The sequence below is a fragment of the Lepidochelys kempii genome, chromosome 7 (assembly GCF_965140265.1).
Source record: "Lepidochelys kempii isolate rLepKem1 chromosome 7, rLepKem1.hap2, whole genome shotgun sequence".
NCBI classification, from domain to species: Eukaryota; Metazoa; Chordata; order Testudines; family Cheloniidae; genus Lepidochelys; species Lepidochelys kempii.
The window spans coordinates 28,225,319-28,245,278 of record NC_133262.1 but is presented as its reverse complement, the minus strand read 5'-3'; the positions used below and the strand labels follow the sequence as shown (position 1 = coordinate 28,245,278).

At 38.8% G+C, this 19,960-nt stretch overlaps 1 protein-coding gene across 11 annotated transcripts in view; it reads left to right on the top strand.

Annotated features, from left to right (window-relative positions):
- CACNA1D (calcium voltage-gated channel subunit alpha1 D) overlaps positions 1-19,960 on the top strand; it is a 324,483-nt gene that overhangs the window by 295,690 nt on the left and 8,833 nt on the right. For 10 of the 11 annotated variants that reach the window (XM_073351554.1, XM_073351555.1, XM_073351551.1 and 7 more), the window contains 5 exons: positions 8,410-8,526; positions 9,265-9,632; positions 10,073-10,099; positions 11,072-11,221; positions 13,485-13,648. In XM_073351554.1, the coding sequence (XP_073207655.1) occupies positions 8,410-8,526; positions 9,265-9,632; positions 10,073-10,099; positions 11,072-11,221; positions 13,485-13,648 (826 nt within the window). The remainder of the gene's footprint in view (positions 1-8,409; positions 8,527-9,264; positions 9,633-10,072; positions 10,100-11,071; positions 11,222-13,484; positions 13,649-19,960) is intronic. The other variant, XM_073351550.1, reaches the window with a different exon arrangement.

The following is a 19,960-nucleotide window of genomic DNA, read 5'->3' as shown; positions in this document are numbered from 1 at the left end:
TGGGGAGGTAGTGTTCACACTGCTGACATCAGTGATGCTAGTGCATAAACAGGGAGTGGACTACAAAAGATCCTCATTGGGTTCTGCTGCCCTAAATTTGCAGCAGAACTGTGTGTTTGCCATATACAGATAAAGGGAGAAGGCACACTTCTTATTTCAAAGTTATTGCAACCCACTATCACCTCATCACCAAAATGAAAAACACTGTTCTATAAGCAGTTGTATATCTATTAATTCTCCTATCACTTTGGTGAATATGTATTTAAGCAGTCGCGCTTCCTGTGCACTGGTCTTAGAAATCAGACCTCTGCTGAGGTTGGCAGTTTGGACTCGTCCAAAGATATCGTCAGTGTTACCGAGAATCAAATAGAGTGTTTTTTAAAAAAGAAAGGGAGGGGGCACGTATAATTCTGTGGCCCCTTGAAGCAAGTATTGCAGAAAGAAAATTGTTACACCTTGATTGTAATCATTTTTTTAACAGAACAATAAATATGATAAATGTTTGAACGAATTTTTCCATTGATTTAAACATTTAACTGAAAGTACTAACAGAACTTAGTGAAAGTTAAAAAAAAATAGAAACAGGTTTTTTTAAAGTGTGTCTGTCTCCCATTCCTGCTCTCTCCTTTAGCCAGCAAGGAATGCTTTTCTCTGTTGGCCTGCCATGCGCAGCCGTGTACCTTGACAGTGAGCGTGTCTCAGCAGTGCTTCCACTGGGTGCGTCCTATTTCTTTCACATTCATCCGCTTGCTTGCTGGTGTGGTGAGGAGTCAGTGCCACAGTCTGAACCAGTCTGTTGTTTTTAAAAGTTCTTAATCTTAGGAATGATTTAGGAAAGTGTCTTTGCATTCACTGCTATGGGAGGGAAGGCTATTGCTACACTCAGAGGGATAGGGCAGTGACCAGGGTATCAAAGATCACAACTGCCCCTGGCATAAACTAAAGCAGTGGATACATTTTTCATCATGAAGTCATGGGGAGATTTGCATACAAAGAGATGTGAGAATCTGACCCTTTGACTGAACTCCTCTTCTGGGTGTAATGAGGCTGGACCTTGTGCTGCTTTGTTAGTGAATGGAAAATGATGGATAGGTGCTTTTAGTTGCTTTGCACTCTCTGGGCTTCATCAGGTATGAATCTCATCACATCAGGAATTGAGGGAGAAAAGCTTTCTGCAGGGTTGGAATTAAGAAATGCTGAGGGAGGAAGAGACAAATTCTCAGGGAGCTCAGTTTGAGGCAGGGAATTAGGATTCTTTGCACCTTGGTTTGATAGTTCCTTAACTCCAAGAAATGGGTAGGCAGGAGCTCCTCCTTCCTTTTTCTCCACGTGAAAAACTTCTGGGAACACAGTCTCCAGGCAAAGGGCTATGTCTGGGTGCACTTTTGAATGCTAATTAGCCTGGCTGTTGGATGGAACGTTTAGTGGGGAGGGAGGTCAGCTTGCTCTCTGGTCAAATTCTGGAGCAGAGGTCTCCTCTCCAGCATGCCCTGCTGTGTCAGTGAAGACTTCTGGTTTTTACATTTTATCAGCAGATTACTATTGGAATATTTTTCTTTATCTGTCATTAAATGGCCTTTTCTGCAACATGCAATGTCCTAGACTTTGAATTTATTTACAATAGAAGCAGGACAATTTGACTAGCTCAAACCTGCCATCAGCTTGTCATGTCTGGTTCATAGTCCCTAAAAGTTGCTTCAAGATTGAGCCAGCCATCAGCATTCTAACAATCTGAATGAACTCTGCAGGCCCAAGGTTTTCAGCTTGCTGTCAAAAAAGCGTGTAACAAAGTGTAGTGTGGCTCAGCTCCTTTTCTAGTTCACACTGTGTGTATGCTTTTATTCTGACATTATAAAAACTCCTAAGAAATAAATGAGACCAAAAAAATCCCTTAATTGATTTGCTTACAATGAAATTTTGTACTGATTACATTACTCCCTTACCTTTTCTGACAGTATGCTTCATGCTCAAATTTCCACAGATAAACAACAAATCTTTATATTGAAGTTGCACAAAATATGTTTGTGACAGTAGTTTGGGAGCTGCCGGACAGTTAGTCTTAACTATCTTTCTGTAATGATGGAAATTTGTATTGAGCCTAACACGAGTAATGGTGCTTGTAAAATAATGTTTAGTAGAGTGTAAATCATTTTAATTTATATCTAATACTTGGAGTTGGATTCATTCATTCATTCATTCCACTTTTGTCAGAGAAGATAATTATTACAGATAATATATATACACATCATACATATTTCAGTGTGTGTATGCATGTATGTATATGTTTGTGGGTATGTAAGAAAATATAATCTGTGTGTATCATACAACATATAACATATTGATATAGTGATCTGACAAGGATTTAATCTCAGGGACATCTTTCAGATTTAACTAACTATGCTACTTTGTATAAAAATTGTAGAGGCGCTATCCAATACGATGGTAAATTAAGAAAAAGCCCTAGTGGGCAACCGCTGAAGGGTTAATACACTGCTCAGCTTCAGTTTAATTGGGCTGCCATGTTCATATTGTGTTCACGGTAAGACTTAGCTGGAGAGAGCCTGGATTTGACAGAGAGCACAGAGCCTTTGTGTAGTTACAGTGCAGTGCACTGAGCTGGAGGGTTTTAAATAAGATGGGTCCTGTGAAGACAAAGAGATCTGGGGAATCAAGACTTGACTACTATGTCTCTTATGTTAACTGCTATAGCGTAGGTCCATTCAGTTTTGTTGTTTTTGGTTTTTCGTGCATGATTTATATTCTTATTTGAATTGTTCTGGTATTGAATTTTGTTTAGTACTGACTTAGCTTAAGTAAAAGTGTAGGTTTCCGAGTATGTTTTTTTCCAAGTTTGTTTGGGGTTTTTTTCATTTGCTTTGCTGTAAAACATGCAGGTTTGTGAAAATTCATGTCTGAGCTAAAAATAGATTATTCATTGTTCTTACAGTGTTTTGAGGATCTTCAGGTCTAGTAATTTACAATTAATATTTGTAATATATTTCAGATATATTTTTACTTAGGTAGAGATATATCCAAACCTCTAGCATTCTATTAAAATCTGAGCTGCAAAACTTAAAGGCATTTTAATACTTTATAATGCCTCTATAAAATATATCTTCAAAGGGAGTGGGGAGTGTGTGTGTTTTATATTTTAAATTAATAAAAATTTTATGATAAGTGTTGAACTAGAGAGTTATGAATGCAATTTGAAAAATAGGCTTAAATTATGTCTTTTTTAAAAGATAACTAGATTGCATTATAGCTCACATATAAAGTTTACTAACTTTACAGAGTGAAGATTTTTATTTGTTTTTAGTTGAAAGAATATACGTTATTAGGGAATAAAAATAAAGATTGAACAATTTACACAAATTATTAAAAGCAGTGTATGTGTTATATAACAGTGAAAGTTGTTTAAATATGGGTAGAGTTTTCAAGAAATTTCATTGACTCTGGATTTTTATAGATATATTGTCATCTTTATATGCAATATATAGTTAGATAGAATATGTAAAGCAATCATTTAAAATGCATTAATAAGTACGTGATCTTGAACATTCATTTATTTGTCTCTGAACTTGGGTAAAAAGAACTATGAGTAGGATTTGTTAAAAGAATCCTTTTTAATTTCAGCGACTCATTGATTTCAGTTTTATGATGCATGGTGCTTAAGTTTTTTCAAGTATCTTTTTAAGCCTGCCTTTGTTTCTTATCAATGACCAGCCCAAATTAATATATTTGTTAGTTATATGACAATTTTTTCAATTGAGGGGTTTCCTGAGGTTAGATCATTTCACCATTTAAAAGAACACATGCTGTTTCAACTTAGTATCTTTTCAAAGAGAGGGGTATCGTTAGTTGTCTTTTGAGATGTTGTTTATCACACAGCATTGGGGTATTAATGACTTACGCTGTCTTGAAAAAATTGTAGGTGCTATTATGCCTCATAAAGCACAGCTGCACTGAATTATCATGTCAATTTGAAGTCATAATTTTGTGCACTACTGAAAAACCTATTGAAGAGACATCCTTGATTTTATTATGTGATTATGTCATTCATCACACAGTACATATGTCATTGATTTGCTAACAGACAAGCAGATCAATCCAGCAAGTTTTACTCATGCCCAGTGGGAAAAAGCTGCAGGATTCAATTTAGGGCAGAAATCATCTGAATAAAGTCCTTTATTTTTTGCAACTTTACAAGCATAACTGCTAAATAAAGGTGAGACAGTTGTTGCCATTTGAAATACAATAACATGGATCTCTACCTCCCCCAAAAATTCAGAACAACACATGCTGTCCTGTATCAGTGTATTCAGTGATGCAATTTGATTTATTAATTATAACATTTTATCCCTAGAGAGATGTGGTGGCAAGTGTCTAAAACCCTGTTGCACATGTTTTATTATCACATTTTAGCAGTTGGTTGTTGCATATATCACAGGACAAAACAAAATATTAAACATATGTGTTGGAAGTGTATAGCTTACTAAAAGGCATCAGGTGACTGTAGCATAAATATTAGAACATTCCATGGAATGTTTTTTTTTTCTTCAAGCTGCAGAGATCTCTGGTATAACAGTTTTGCATATAGCCAATGTTAATATTTACACTGTATTTTGAAGATAAATTGACCAGTATGTCCAAAGAACTTTGTATTCTTAAATATCCTTACATTTTTAACTTAGAAAAATCATGTAGCTGATGTCACTTAGAGTGGTTTAAGTCAGGAAGATTTACAGATCAAATGAGATTACTTGGATGTCAAACTGATATAAATGAGAGCAGAATGAGCCCCATTCTTTTGAAATCACTTGTATGGTACTATGGTTTAAAATGGGTATTTTGTAAAATACTACAGTACTTACATTAAAATTTACAGTCAATTGGAAAATCTGAGGACCAGATCCTGCCTTACATTAAGGCCAGTTTTGCTATTGGTGTGCCACAAAGTGATCTTAAAGCTTCCCTAAGGGGGATTTCCCCTGACATTGGAGAACCCGCAGGGGGTGTAACCTAGCATGGGGGGTGGAGACATATCAAGGGTTGGAAGGTGTGGGACCCCTCCAGCAATCTTTATTGGCAAGATGGTCTCTAGGGGAACATCACAGACTGCTACAAGTTAAAGAAGCCTTTAGCCTCCTCCAAGATTGAAAGTAGTGGAAAAGGGACTTTGAGCCACTTTTCCCTTTTCCCCTGAGACTCTGATGAACTATGCTCAAGGGCACTGGAGAACTGAGCCCTGAATACATTGATTGAACTTGCTGCTACAGGGCTAAATTTATTGGAATATGTGGTGCTTCAAGTCTGTGGCCCAGCCTTGTCAGTCATAACATTTAATTATAATAGCACTTACAGTAGTTCTTGTGCAGCTCTTATTTAAGAAGAAAATGGTTTCTGGCATGTGTGGCAAAAATTGTGTTACTCCTGGGGAATTCTGTGCATGTGAAAAATTCATGTCCCCCACAGATTTCTTTGCTTCCTCGCAGAAAAATGACTTTCTGACAGGGAAGCAATAGGAAGCTGCAAGAGCAGTCACACACCACTCCCTAGCAGCACAGACACTTCGTTCCACCCATGCTGTCTTCCACCCAGAGCAGCCAGTGGAGAGGTAAATCACCGTGGGGCTGGGGACACCCCAGCTAGTGGCACCTACTCTGAGCCATCATCAGCTGCTAGTCCCAGCTAGGCTGGAGGCAGGAGAGGTGTGTGGGGAGGGGTCACTGTACAGGGAGCTGCTCCCCCATCCATCCAATGCCTATGCATCCAGACCTCCCACACCCAGACACCCCTGCCAAGCCTCACCCAGTACATCCAGAACCCCCCTAGCACTGCATACCCAAACCCCACCCCACTGAACCTCAACCCCTGCATCTGAATCCCCCCTGCACCCAGACCTCTTGCCTCCAGACTCCCACCCCTGCACCCAGGCCACCCCACACTGAGCTCCCTGCACTCAAACCCTGATGCTTCCACCCCCTGCACCACCACACATCCAGACCCCCACACCGACCTCCAACTAGCTACACCCAGACCCCCACCCCACCAAGTCCCACTCTCCCAGCACCCAGACCCCTCTGCTGAGACCCCCACACCCAGACCCCTCTGCTGAGCCCCAACCACCTTCACCTGGAAGCCCCTGCAGAGTCCCATTGCTCCTGCACCTGGAACCCTCCCCCACAATAAGCCTCTGTGCACAATAAGCCTCCAGATCCCCCCACACCTAGACCCCCCCCCACTGAGCTGCCTGCACCCAGATTGTCACACACAGAATCCTCTCACCCCACACCTGGATCCCTCCACACTGAGCCCCTCCACACTTGGATCCTGCCTGGTTGAGCCTGCCTGTTCCACACCTGGTGTGCCTGGCACAGAGGCAGGGCCCCACAGTGTTTCTGGGGCAGGCTCAGACCTTGTGCTGTGTCAGGTTCAGGTGCAGCCTCACTGCTAAGTCCGTGTCCCAGGGGTGAGGGGACTGCAGGGTGATCTCCCACCTTTGTGCAGCCAGTGATCTGTGTTCCCCACTGCCATGCTGGACCCTCTGCATTTATTTATTGACAAATAAAATTTGCAGAATTTTAAAATATTGTGTGCAGAATTTTTAATTTTTTGGCACAGAATGCCCCCAGGCGTAATTGTGTGAGCATCCCCCAGACTGGGAACCCACATATTCCAAAGGCACTGTCAAGGTTCCTTCCCCACTCTGAACTCTAGGGTACAGATGTGGGGACCTGCATGAAAGACCCCCTAAGTTTATTCTTTCCAGCTTAGGTTAAAAACTTCCTCAAGGTACAAACTTTGCCTTGTCCTTGAACCCTATGCTGCCACCACCAAATGTGTTAAACAAAGAACAGGAAAAGAGCCCATTTGGAGACGTCTTCCCCCTCAAAATATCCCCCCAAGCCCTTTGCTGGGGAAGGTTTGATAAAAATCCTCACCAGTTTGCATAGGTGAACGCAGACCCAAACCCTTGGATCTTAAGGACAATGAAAAAGCAATCGGGATCTTAAAGGAAGAATTTTAATTAAAGAAAAGGTAAAAGAATCACCTCTGTAAAATCAGGATAGTAAATACCTTACAGGGTAATCAGATTCAAAACACAGAGAATCCCTCAAGGCAAAACCTTAACTTACAAAAAGACACAAAAACAGGAATATACATATAAAATAGCACAGCTATTTTTCCAGCCATTAAACAAAAGAAAATATAATGTGTTTCTAGCTAGATTGTTTGCTAACTTTTTACAGGAGTTCTGAAAAGCATTCCTGATCTGTGCCCGGCAAAAGCCTCACACAGACAGAGCCTTTGTCCCCTGCCACATGCAGGCTTCCAAAAGAGCAATTGAGAGGAACCTGAAATGGAATTTAGTAAAGTAATGGACTAAGCAGGAAAATCATCCATTTCTTCTGCAGTTTGACGGCATCTAGAAAGAAATTGAGATGAGGAAGCCATTGTTTCCTTTTCAACTTCAGATCCCAGCAATCACAACTCTTAAGTCAGGTTCTTGGGACTGCCCTCTAGACAATAAATAATCACATTTTACCTGCACAGACTGCATTTTGGTTGTTTTGGATGGCCAGACAATGATATTTTTCCTTGCATATACCAGCAAAGCCTTGATTAGCACAATTTTACTGTATGTTTATTAAATGGGGAAAAGCTCTCCTAAAAATCACGTTAAAAGGCCTGTCTGTACAAAGGCATTGCTTTCTTGGCATGGAGTGCGATGTCTGCTTATTGTGTGGCATGTAGGTCCACTTCTTCATTGGTTTTTAACATATTTTTTATGAAAGAAATTTGCCACTGCAAGACCTGGACACCATACTGGTTTAACTTCATCGGCATTTGCATCTGACCTTCCTCTCTCTTCCTCAGTCTCTTTCAGATCTTCTCTAATCCTGTTACTGTTATCTCCCTGTGCTTCCTGAAGGGAAGGCAAGGCTGCAAACAACTTTTGGGGCATGTCGTCCTTTGGAATGAAATGCTTTTCTTATTGAAATACCTTTTATTAAGAGCTTATTGATTTTTAATATGTATTGGCACTCTGCAGCAGGATGGATATTATGCCCATGAATAATGCACTGAGGGACTGATCGAATGCCCAGTATAGTCAATGGGAGTCTCTCCATTGACTTCAATGGCTTTGGGTTGGCCCTCATACCAGGATAAAAAGGAGATATATTGGACTCGGTGTTACGCTGGTGTAAGCATGCTGCTAATGACAGTGGACAAAGGCTATATAGGTTTAGTTCTGTAAAGTAGCACCTCGTAATTACATTTATAGCAAGATTTATAGACTTTACCTTGACAAATAGACTATCCTTTTAAAATAAGTTACCTGCTTGTGATTTAATTTCAAAAAGGAAACTATATTCCTAATGTATTATGATATTTTCATTGATTTAGGCAGGACTAAGAACTCTTCATGACATTGGCCCTGAAATTCGTCGAGCTATATCCTGTGACTTGCAAGATGATGAACCTGAGGAAAATAATCATGAGGAAGAGGAAGATATATATAAAGTAATTACTCAGAAAGTAGCCACATGGCAGAATGTTTTATTAGATGTTTTTATATTTCTAGAACTCATCAGACCACTTGGACTGCATCTACCAGAATATTTTAAAAGATATTTTAACCAAAAACAATTTTAACAAAGTACCTCAACTAGTCTCAGCTTTTACAATGGTAGATAGAGAAAGGTGGATTCTTAGGTTGCCAGATTCCAGACTAAGAGAGCATAGTTTAAAATCAGCACCTTGAATTGCACATAAAAGCCAATTGGAAGACTTGGGATAATAAGTGTAAAATACTGACTATGGTGGCAGACACTTGTAATTAAGGGGGAATCTACTTTCTACATTAGATGCTCCTTCTGAGTTGTCTTCAGGGCACCCATGGAGAGCATGCTTCAGCTGTCTACTCTAGGAGGTACTAAAAGCAATAAAAGGGTGAGTTCCACATCCAAGAAACAAGGTCAAAGGTAGAGCTCGTCAAATAGTTAAAAAGCAGGTTTGTGAATGTTTCTTCAAAAAGGAATGCCAGGTTCTGTTTGTTAGTATTTGTGGGGTCATGTTATTAATTTCTCATTAATATTTGGAAGGCTTTCATGTATTTGTTTAAATATATGCAAAATCAAAAATGTTCACAAATTTTAGCACAAATGTTTATTCATGCAAAAATGCATTCAAGAAGTGCATTTATTAATTATTAGCCCATTTAAAAATGTTCAGACATCCTTTTTTTTTTTTTTAAAACAGAGGAATGGTGCCCTGTTTGGAAACAATATAAATCATGTTTGCAGTGATAGGAGAGATTCGTTTCAACAAATCAATACCACACACCGTCCCCTGCATGTCCAACGGCCTTCAATTCCATCTGCAAGTAATACTGAGAAAAATATGTACCACCAGGCCTCAAATTCTGTTTTCCATAACCATCATAATCACAACTCAATAGGAAAGCACGTTCCAAATTCAACAAATGCCAATCTCAATAATGCCAATATGTCCAAAGTTGCTAATGGAAGGCACCCAAACATTGGAAATCATGAGCATAGGTCCGAAAATGGATACCATTCATACTCCAGAGCTGATCATGAGAGGCATAGAAGATCAAACAGTAAGAGGTAAACTTTACGATATGTTTGTGTTCAGTAAATAAACATCCTATAGCATGTGCAATAATTTAGAATGGTGTAGTGCTACTCCAAAACTCATACTGTGCTACTTATTACCTAATATATCAAAAGCTATTTATTTTAAGGATGGTGGTAGAGGTAGTGGTTGCTTTCATTTTGCTTTTTTATTGTATTGACAAATGAAACTATGATTTAACATATAACTAATTTCTTACCCAATTAGAAACATATATTTAACACAATAGCCCATGTAATCTAGGAGTGCATTGTTTCAAAGAGTTAAAATATTTTTTTTTTTTTAAACAAATCCATTGGACAGTCACAGTATAGAAAGAGTGTAGTCACCATTAATAGTGAAGTTCTGAAAATTATTTTAATAGTCTGATTAAAAAAATTTCTCTCCACATTTTTATGGCTTTCCTGGATAGAACACGCTATTATGAAACTTACATTAGGTAAGTGCATATTGTTTAAGACATATGTTTAAATCATGAGACAACATAAAAGCTCTCAATGTTCTTACAGTGGAAAAACAATAATAAAGTAGCCCGAGTTAACCGGAAACAAACTTAGAATAACTAGAGTATGGAATTAAAAGATATAAAATGACTACAAATTTGTGATAATTTTATGGGACTAATTTCACCCCATGTCTGTGAGTGACTGACATGGGCTGATAAAGTTCAAGACTTTGATCTTGATTCTGCATTATTAAAATCAATGGTATGTTTGGCAACGACTTTAGTGGACACAGGAGCATGCCCAAAGGGTAGTTCCTGTTTAAAAAATGTCAAGTTTAATCCTACTTCACTTAGACTGGAGGAGATAAAAAGTATGTAATGTTAAAGGTATTACTGTAAAAATTACTTAATATTGGCTAATGATATTTATGGGCAAGGAAAAGATAACCTATTTAGTGTTTGTCAGAGTTGCTTGCGTTATGAATGTTAGAGGTCAGATAGAGGGCACCTCCTGAAAAGTACTTCTTAATCTAGTAGTTTTTATGTTTAGAATTTGCACAGCTGTTTTCACACTTTGCTTTGGAAGACTTTACTGAGTGCTCTTACATTTTTGCCCACTGACAAATTTTAGGTATTTGAGAAACTTTTTTCATACATGTACTGTAGACTTCCAGCTTGAAAGACTGATTTAAATGTGCTTGACTTTTCTAACTATTCACAGTAACTACAGAAACATAGTAAATCTACCATACTTCTATTAACGCTTTAAAACAGAAAAGCAAAGACAGAATACCCATGTACCCATCTGTAGTTCAATGGAAGTTACTATAAAGCATCAGTCCAGCTACGAGAGAACTTGTATGCCTGTCTTTATTTTTTTTAAAAAACTAAGCTAAAAGTGCAGGTTTAAATATAACCATTATGGATAAAGTATAGTGAAATCCCAAACCACTGTACCAATTGTAGGTCAGACTCCGGTGATGGGCATCTACCAACTATTTGCCGTGAAGACCATGAAGTTCAGGATTACTGCAATGATGATCATTATATGGGAGAGCAGGAATATTTTAGCGGAGAAGAGTATTACGAAGAAGACTATATGTTGTCAGGAAGCAGGTGAGATTATTAGTCTTAACTACAAAAAATGTCAAATTATGTACGTACAGCTAGCGTTACATTAAACACACTTTATACCTTAAAAATTTCACTATTCCTTTCTTAGGGAAATAGAACAGTGAATGAGAATGCAAAATATACTCAAGCACATCTCATGTTGGGGTATGAAATGAGACCCCAGCAAATCCCTAATACATAATTCCAGAGTAGTGAGAAAGGAAGTTAGTTCATTTGGACTGTGAGAAACTCTACAGTCCAAAATCAGAGAAGTTCCCACATTTACTGGGGAAAAATTGAATACCGTTTGAGATAAATGAAGATTTAAGGCCTGCCCCTGCTCCCAATGAAGTATATGACATAACTCCCGTTAACATTAATGGCAGCCGGATCAGCCTCACTTGGGGAAGCTTTTAATGATGGTTCATTTGATTCCATAATCTCAGCAGAAGGAAGGATGATAATGAGACAGATAAACTATATGATGGACCCTGTATAGTAAAACATGACCAAATAAACTACAGACACAACCTCCCTTTATCAGTTCTAGTCGCATCACCTTTTTCCATGTACCTGGTACAACCAGTTGATACTGTGATACCTGGCCTTTGGGCACCACTGCATTATAAATATTTAGTATTACACATTTGTTTCACCCATGTCACGTCTTTCACAAGAATTTCATGGACTGAATTTGCAGAATTGCTGAATTTGTATTTATTACACATTCATAACCCTGAATGAAATTCTAATTTACATTAATCTGAGTCCACACCCTTTTCCCTTTCCTTCCTGCCCCCTACTCTAATTCCTGAGGTCCAGTTTTCCCACCCAATTTCTCCCCATTTTTGGACTTGTTTGGATTTTCCCCAGCCAAAATTTCCATTTGAAATTCATTTCTTACAGTTTTAATATTTCTGTCCTGCAGCATCCTTAGAAGGCCTGTTCTAACAACTTTCTTTTTGATCCAGTGTCGACAATTCCTGTGACTTTCACATTCAACAGTTTAACTTTTTTTATTGCTGTCACTTGCTCAGATTTATTCAAAAAGTGTGTATCTATTCCATGTAGATCCAAGCTTTCCCACTTCAGCTTGGATTCATACAGTTCCCTGAACTGGGCGAGGGGCAGTCATTAGGTCATTAGTATGCCCTCTCCTGACTTTCCTTGCATTTAGAACAATCTGTCTTTTCATGGTCTGTCATTTTACTGTGCTAACATTTCATGGAACAGGTCTCCTACTTTTTGGGCAACAGTCAACATTCTCTGTTTTACAAACTGCTTGTAACCTTTTTTCAAACATGTCAAATGTTTCATACATCCTGTTAGAAACCCCTGCCTCATCATGAATTATACACAGATTTGTACTTACAGGACTAAAGGTAGATTGTTTCCACCTTCCTTACAAAAGGCTACTATCATCTCTCCTAAATTGCTATCTAGAAAGATTCCAGCTGTTCAACCAATCCCACAGCCTCATAAGTCTCCTCAGCCTCCACGTGTTGGTTTTAATTTGCAAGGGCAGATTCCCTGCTTCCATTCCCTGCTTGTCCTAGATGTACCTGTGCATATCCACATGTGCCAAACATAACAATCTTCTCTACTCCTAGTTCAGGTGGAGTCTCCACCTTCTTTTTTCTCTGTGCCCTACCTGCACTCCAAAACAACTCAGATTGGCAGCTGGCCCCAAATTGAATTGGTCCATCCAAGTTAGCAACTCAGAACCCCGTCCACTTCCATTTCATTAGGTATCCACTCATTTTGGATATAATATTAATTAGAGTCAAATAGGCCTTTGTAATACTCAAGCAGCAACAGTCTGAACTTTTTGCACTGAGCCCTGCAAATTACCCAGAAATCATAAGGAAAGATGTGGTGGGGGTGAGGAAAGGGTTTTGTTGTTTTTAACCAGAGGATAATATTGAGGCCTTGAGTTATAATCTTCAGTGATAATAGTAACACTGATGTCAAGGATTACAACCACGTGGTTTTTTAACCAAGCATAATATTATTTAATTAAACCATGAAGGTTAATGTGCGACTTATTCTAAACAGACCAGCGTATGGCAATTTTCTCATAATCAGTGCACAATCAGAAACCAATATGTTAATGAGTCACGTTTTTCCGTATGTTTTGTTTAGTTCTCATGCTGCGGCAAGAATCAGTATAAGAACAATGCCTGGAGTCCTTTGGCCTGGTAAATGAAAAGATTATTGATCAGTTCATTGAAACTGCCCTTATTAACAGCATGTTTCTTTAATTCAGGCATACGTATGACTATCACAACAGATATCACTGCAATGACTTAGATTTTGAGCGGCCAAAAGGCTACCATCACCCACATGGATTTTTTGAGGACGACGATTCACAGATCTGTTACGATTCAAAAAGATCTCCTAGGAGACGGTTGCTACCTCCAACACCTACATGTGAGTACAGTAAAAATGTCCAAGTGCGTCAGATTTTTAACAGTGAATACATGGTCAGTTCTATATAGAAGCTTGGATGAAAAAAAGAGAACATTCCTGTGGACCTTGACATCGTTCTCACCATCACTCCTTGTGATTTTTTTAGAGTAAACCCCTCTGATTAGTATATTTACCAACTTTGCAGACAACAGGTGGAAATGTCTATCTTGAGGTACAGCCCACAGAATCTACAGGTCCCAGCATACAACTGCAATGTGTCTCTCATTCTCCCTTGCTTCCCTCATCCCTTCATCATTTCATTAACATGATGTGACTGTCCTGCATTTTCTCCAGCTAATATAGAAAACATTGCAAAGAAACAAAGTCCCTGGTCTCCGTTTCCTTTCTGAGGGCAGTGGAAAATGGTCAGGTAGGATGCGGCATACATAGAGATTTGCCCTACAAAGAGCTTGGATCAGGAAGTGTTTTGTGTGTGCGTGCATGCCCCTAAGGCAGACGAAGGGTTATTCATGTTCACAGGTTTCTGATGTTGATCTAAATCAAACCGAACAATTGTCACTCCAGTGACTCGCCCTCCGGCACTTTCCATGACTCTTTCAAACCAGACACACCACCTGCTAATACTATTATAGCTTTTATTTGATTTTTTTTTTCAGATGAAAGCAACACAAGCTTTCCCATTTATTTTTAATTTGGAAAAGGTGTTTTCTCAGTTAAGGGCATCTGCACCTGTATCTCCCCTCAGTGGGTAAGTGCACCCATGCTCAAGCCTCCACCTCCCCTGTCGTTGCCTTTCTTGGGTGGAGACACGTCTCCCTCCCTTCTCACTGGGGTATCTCCATGCTTATCAGTTCCCTGCCTTCACTATGTATTTCTCAGCAAAGGCAGTTTGCCTAAACAGACCTGCTTGCTTTCTCTTCAGAGATGGGTAACAGAGTGATTGCTGGAGATATAAGTTACCATGCAGCACTTCCTCTGCAAGTCTGCAGAGAAGGCATATTAAGAACAATAAAATAACTTGATTGTATGCTAACAATCTTACCAGGCATCATTCCAACCTAAGTGTTTCTTTGTGATTACAAGTTCATGGGTGCTTCAGCTCAGAACAAGCACACAGTCTTATAAGGCCTCAGTAGGCCATGTCCTTCTAATCCTTCCTTAAGGATTGGGGCCTTTCATGGACCAGGGGTCCTGCCCATCTGCTGGATCAGGAAGATGGCCCTGATTCAGGTTAGACGCCAGGCTTTTATCCAAAAGTATTTTCTTTGTCTGTTGGTCTCTGCAGAATCCAGTTTTAACTGGTATATGTGCATCTTTCCAGGGAGGTGGCTGCAAAGGCCGATAACAGAGAAAGTTCATTAGCATCCCCCCCACTCCCACTAGAGAAGGTCCATACAATGTAACAACAACATAAACACTATTGCATTTTTAATACAATGTATTACAAAGGTATTAGCTCTAATTCAGTGAGGTTTAACTTACCTCAGTAAAGTTTATCTTAATTTGATAAATTTTATTCAGAATATTCCACAATATTATCTGTCTGTTGCAGGTGTTTTGTCAGTAACAATACAAGTACTTCATAATGCTTCTCTTTTTGTGGCTATAACTGAGGCAGTCTCCATCCATATGGTTTTAGCAAACACCACAGATAAATGTAAACAAAACAGCAATAAGTCACCAGGACCAGATGGTATTTACCCAAGAGTTCTGAAGGAACTCAAATGTGAAATTGCAGAACTACTAACTGTAGTCTGTAACCTATCATTTAAATCAGCTTCTGTACCAGATGTCTGGAGGATAGCTAACATGACACCAATTTTTAAAAAGGGCTCCAGAGGTGACCCCGGCAATTACAAGCCTGTAAGCCTGACTTCAGTACAGGGCAAACTGGTTGAAACTATAGTAAATAACAAAATTGCCAGACTCATAGATGAACATAATTTGTTGGGAAAGAGTCAACATGGTTTTTGTAAAGGGAAATCATGCCTCACCAATCTACTAGAATTCTTTGCAGGGGTCAACAAGCATGTGGACAAGGGGGATCCAGTGGACATAGTGTATTTAGATTTTCAGATAGCCTTTGACAGGGTCCCTCACCAAAGGCTCTTAAGCAAAGTAAGCTGTCATGGGATAACAGGAAAGGTCTTCATATGGATTGGTAACTGTTTAAAAGATAGGAAACAAAAGGTAGGAATAAATGGTCAGTTCTCAGAATGGAGAGATGTAAATAGTGGTGTCCCCCAGGGGTCTGTAATGGGCCCAGTCCTATTCAGCATATTCATAAATGATCTGGGAAAAGGGGTAAACAGTGAGGTGACAAAATTTGCAGATGATACAAAACTACTCAAGATAGTTAAGTCCCAAGCAGACTGTGAAGAGCTACAAAAGAATCTCTAAAAACTGGGTGACTGGGCAACAAAATAGCAGATGAAATTCAGTGTTATGAACTGTGAAAGTAATGCACATTGGAAAACATAATCCCAACTATACATAGAAAATGGTGGGGTTTAATTAGCTGTTCCCACTCAAGAAAGAGATTTTGGAGTCATTGTGGATAGTTCTCTGAAAACATCCACTCAATGTGCAGAGGCAGTCAAAAAAGCTAACAGAATGTTGGGAATCATTAAGAAAGGGATAGATAATAGAACAGAAAATATCATATTGCCTCTATATAAATCCATGGTATGCCCACATCTTGAATACTGTGTGCAGATGTGGTCATCCCATCTCCAAAAAGATATACTGGAATTGGAAAAGGTTCAGAAAAGGGCAATAAAAATTATTAGGGGTATGGAATGGCTGCCATATGAGGAGAGATTAAGACTGGGACTTTTCAGCTCGCAAAAGAGACAATTAAGGTGGAGTATGATAGAGGTTTATAAAATCATGACGGGTGTGGAGAAAGTAAATAAGGAAGAGTTATTTACTCCTCATAATACAAGAATTAGGAGTCAGCAAATGAAATAAATAGGCAATAGATTTAAAACAAACAAAAGGAAGTATTTTTTACACAACGCACAGTCAACCTGTGGAACTCCTTGCTGGAGCATGTTGTAAAGGCCAAAACTATAACAGGGTTAAAAAAAGAACTAGATAAGTTCATGGAGGATAGGTTCATCAATGGCTATTAGCTAGGATAGGCAGTGATGCTGTCCCTAGCCTCTGTTTGCCAGAAGCTGGGAATGGGTGACAGGGGATGGATCACTTAATGATTACCTGTTCTGTTCATTCCCTCTGGGGAAGCTGGCATTGGCCACTGTTGGAAGACCAGATACTGGGCTAGATGGACCTTTGGTCTGGCTCACTATGGCCGTTCTTATATTGTTATATAATTTCAGATTGAATACAGCTAAAATGGATTGATGGTGTTTTCCCCCCAGTACTTTTGGGGGGTAGCATTGCCCTTTCAATGGGCTTTTTTCATATCCTATTAAAATATCTTGGTAATATTCATCATCAAGATCTCTTATTTGAAATTCACACCAGATCTTCCATTTATTATCTCAGAAACATTACTAGAAGTTAGTCTGTGTTTTTTCTCATGCGTGCAGAAATGGTCATTTCTACTTTAGTTTCTATGTTGAAGTAGTGTGGTGTATTGCTACATAGACCAGACAATAAAACACTCTGTAGACTTCAAGTTCCACAGAACGCTGCCAGCACGTTTCTGACATGTACTCCTATTTTTCAGTCACTTTGTCCACTGCTCAAATCTTTACTTTGGCTTCCAACTAATTTTTGTATTACATCCAACATTGCTCCTCTCATCCTCCAAATCCCAGTGTAGTCCTGATTTACATACCAGTCAAGCATAAATAGATTAGCAATGCCAGTCTTCTGGTGCATTTTCGAGCCAAACAAAGTACTTGGATCTTGATCTTTGAACTGTGATACTTCATGGGTATAAACCATTTTTTTCCTTGTTTGTTTTGAGAAGCAAATAGTAACTCTGTTTTTAATGCTAGACATAAAACATATTTGATTTCTATTGCTTTTTTTCTTCAGTGGGGAAGGGTCATTAGAGTCTAAAATGCCCTGGGACTCATTATGTAAGAAATGCCAAATAAGAGCAGTTTTGATTTGTAAAATGTGAAAATGCATGAAGACCCCAAATCTGATTAAGATTCAGAAGTGTGTCAAGAATTAGTTTTTGTGTGGGAGGGAAGTGTAATGGGGTCACTGCCACCCTCCCCAGGGTAGGGTCAGCGGCTCTTTTAAGAAAAAGTAGAAAACCATAATGAAAAGCAACAAATACCTAAGCAGTTTTTGCAATAAGTTTTCTAATAATGCTATCTATGCAGGACTCTCACTTCTGAGCTTCATTAGCTTTTGCCTTTTGGACCCTTGGTGGTGGTAGTGAGATAAAGCACAAAATCCCTATAGGTCATCACACTGGAGAGTATAAATGTTGCTCTCCAGATGTTCCCACAATTTCCTTCAAATGAGTGAGAAGTGAAGCCACCAGAAAGTTACAAGCCTCCTGCTAAAGGCATCAAGGAAACACCAACTTAGAAAGGGACCCCTCCTCTGTCCTTCAGGGAAGCAGGCTCCTATATAGCGTTTCACCAGTCCCTCTGATAACAAAGATACTGGAAAATCTCAGGCTCTTCCCTTCAGCCCAGTTAAGGGGTTTGCCTCTATATGGTTCAGATGAGAGTGGAATATATATACCCTGTACATATAAGTGAGCGAGAAACCTTGAGCTAAAAAGTTCTCTATGGTCTCTTCTCTTCAGGAGCAGTGGAGTGGGAGGTTTCTCTATGGAAACAGCCTGTCAGCCTCATTCAGCTTTTCCTCATAAAATTTTGGTGGGCTAAAGTCCTCCCAGTTACAAACAATATTAATCTGATAAGTCTTTAAAGAAGATTTACCAGTGAAAGACTGTTCCATCTTATGTTCTTGCCAGAAAAGACATTTAGGGCCTGGTTCTGATCTAAGTTGCATCAAAGTAATGCAGGGATAATGCCAGTGAAATCAATCGACTTAAACCAGTGCATTTTGGCACTTTAATACCCCAGCATGGTTTAAAAGAAAAAAGATCCAACTAAGTCATATCAGTTAATGTTTGAGATGTTTGTGAAGGATACATTTATGTGTACATTCCAAAACTGATACATTACACTGGAGAATTTCTATGAGCATCCAGATATGATCCAAGTTAATGTAACACACTGTGCCTTGGGTGAGTATTGCAGTTTGTTAGTAGATTCAGCTCTGGGAGCTCTGAGATTTGGGGCCGTACAGCAAAGATCAGGCCGTAAGGTATCCTCAAAGGTATTTAGCCACCTAACTGTCTTTGAAGTCAATATCTTTGAGGATCTGGATTTAAGTGCTTATTTCTTACTCACTATCTTCAAATTTCTGTACTTTTCAAAGAGATGCAAAGAATGGTTTCCATGGACAGATTGGTACCTCGCAGGTTTTTCATCATGAAATCCACATATGATGGAATTTACCTAGATTATGGAAGTTGAAGTTAGACAAATTCAGACTGGAAATAAGAGTGTATATCGTAAAGAAATTAGGGTAATTAACTATTGGAATAGTTTATCAAGGGTCACAGCTGAGTTTCCATCACTGGAAATTTTTAAATCAAGATTCAATGTTTCTAAAAGTTCTGCTCTAGGAATAATTTTTGGGAAGTTCTGTAGCCTGTTTTATACAGGAGGTCAGACTAGATGATTACAGTTGTCTTTTCTAGCCTTCAAATATGTTTTTCCTAATAACATGGAATGGCTTCTTACTAGGGCTGTCAAGAGATTAAAAAAAATAATCGTGATTAATTGCATGATTAAAACAATTAATCACAATTAATTGTGTGATTAATCGCACTGTTAAACAATAATAGAATACCATTTACTTAAATATTTTTGGATGTTTTCTACATTTTCAAATACATTGATTTCAATTACAACACAGAATACAAAGTGTACAGTGCTCACTTTGTTTATTTTTGATAAGTATTTACATTGTAAAATACCCCAAAGAAATAGTATTTTTCAATTCAGCTAATATAAGTACATGCTGATAATGGGTTCTGCTCAATAACGATCCAAAGCAGAGTGGATTGACGCATGTTCATTTTCAACATCTGAGTCAGATGCCACCAGCAGAAGGTTGATTTTCTTTTTTGGTGATTCGGGTTCTGTAGTTTCTGTATCTAAGTGTTGTTCTTTTAAGTCTTCTGAAAGCATGCGCCACACCTCGTCCCTCTCAGATTTTGGACGGCACTTCAGATTCTTACACCTTGGGTCAAGTGCTGTAGCTATTTTTAGAAATTCACATTGGTACTTCCTTTGCGTTTTGTCA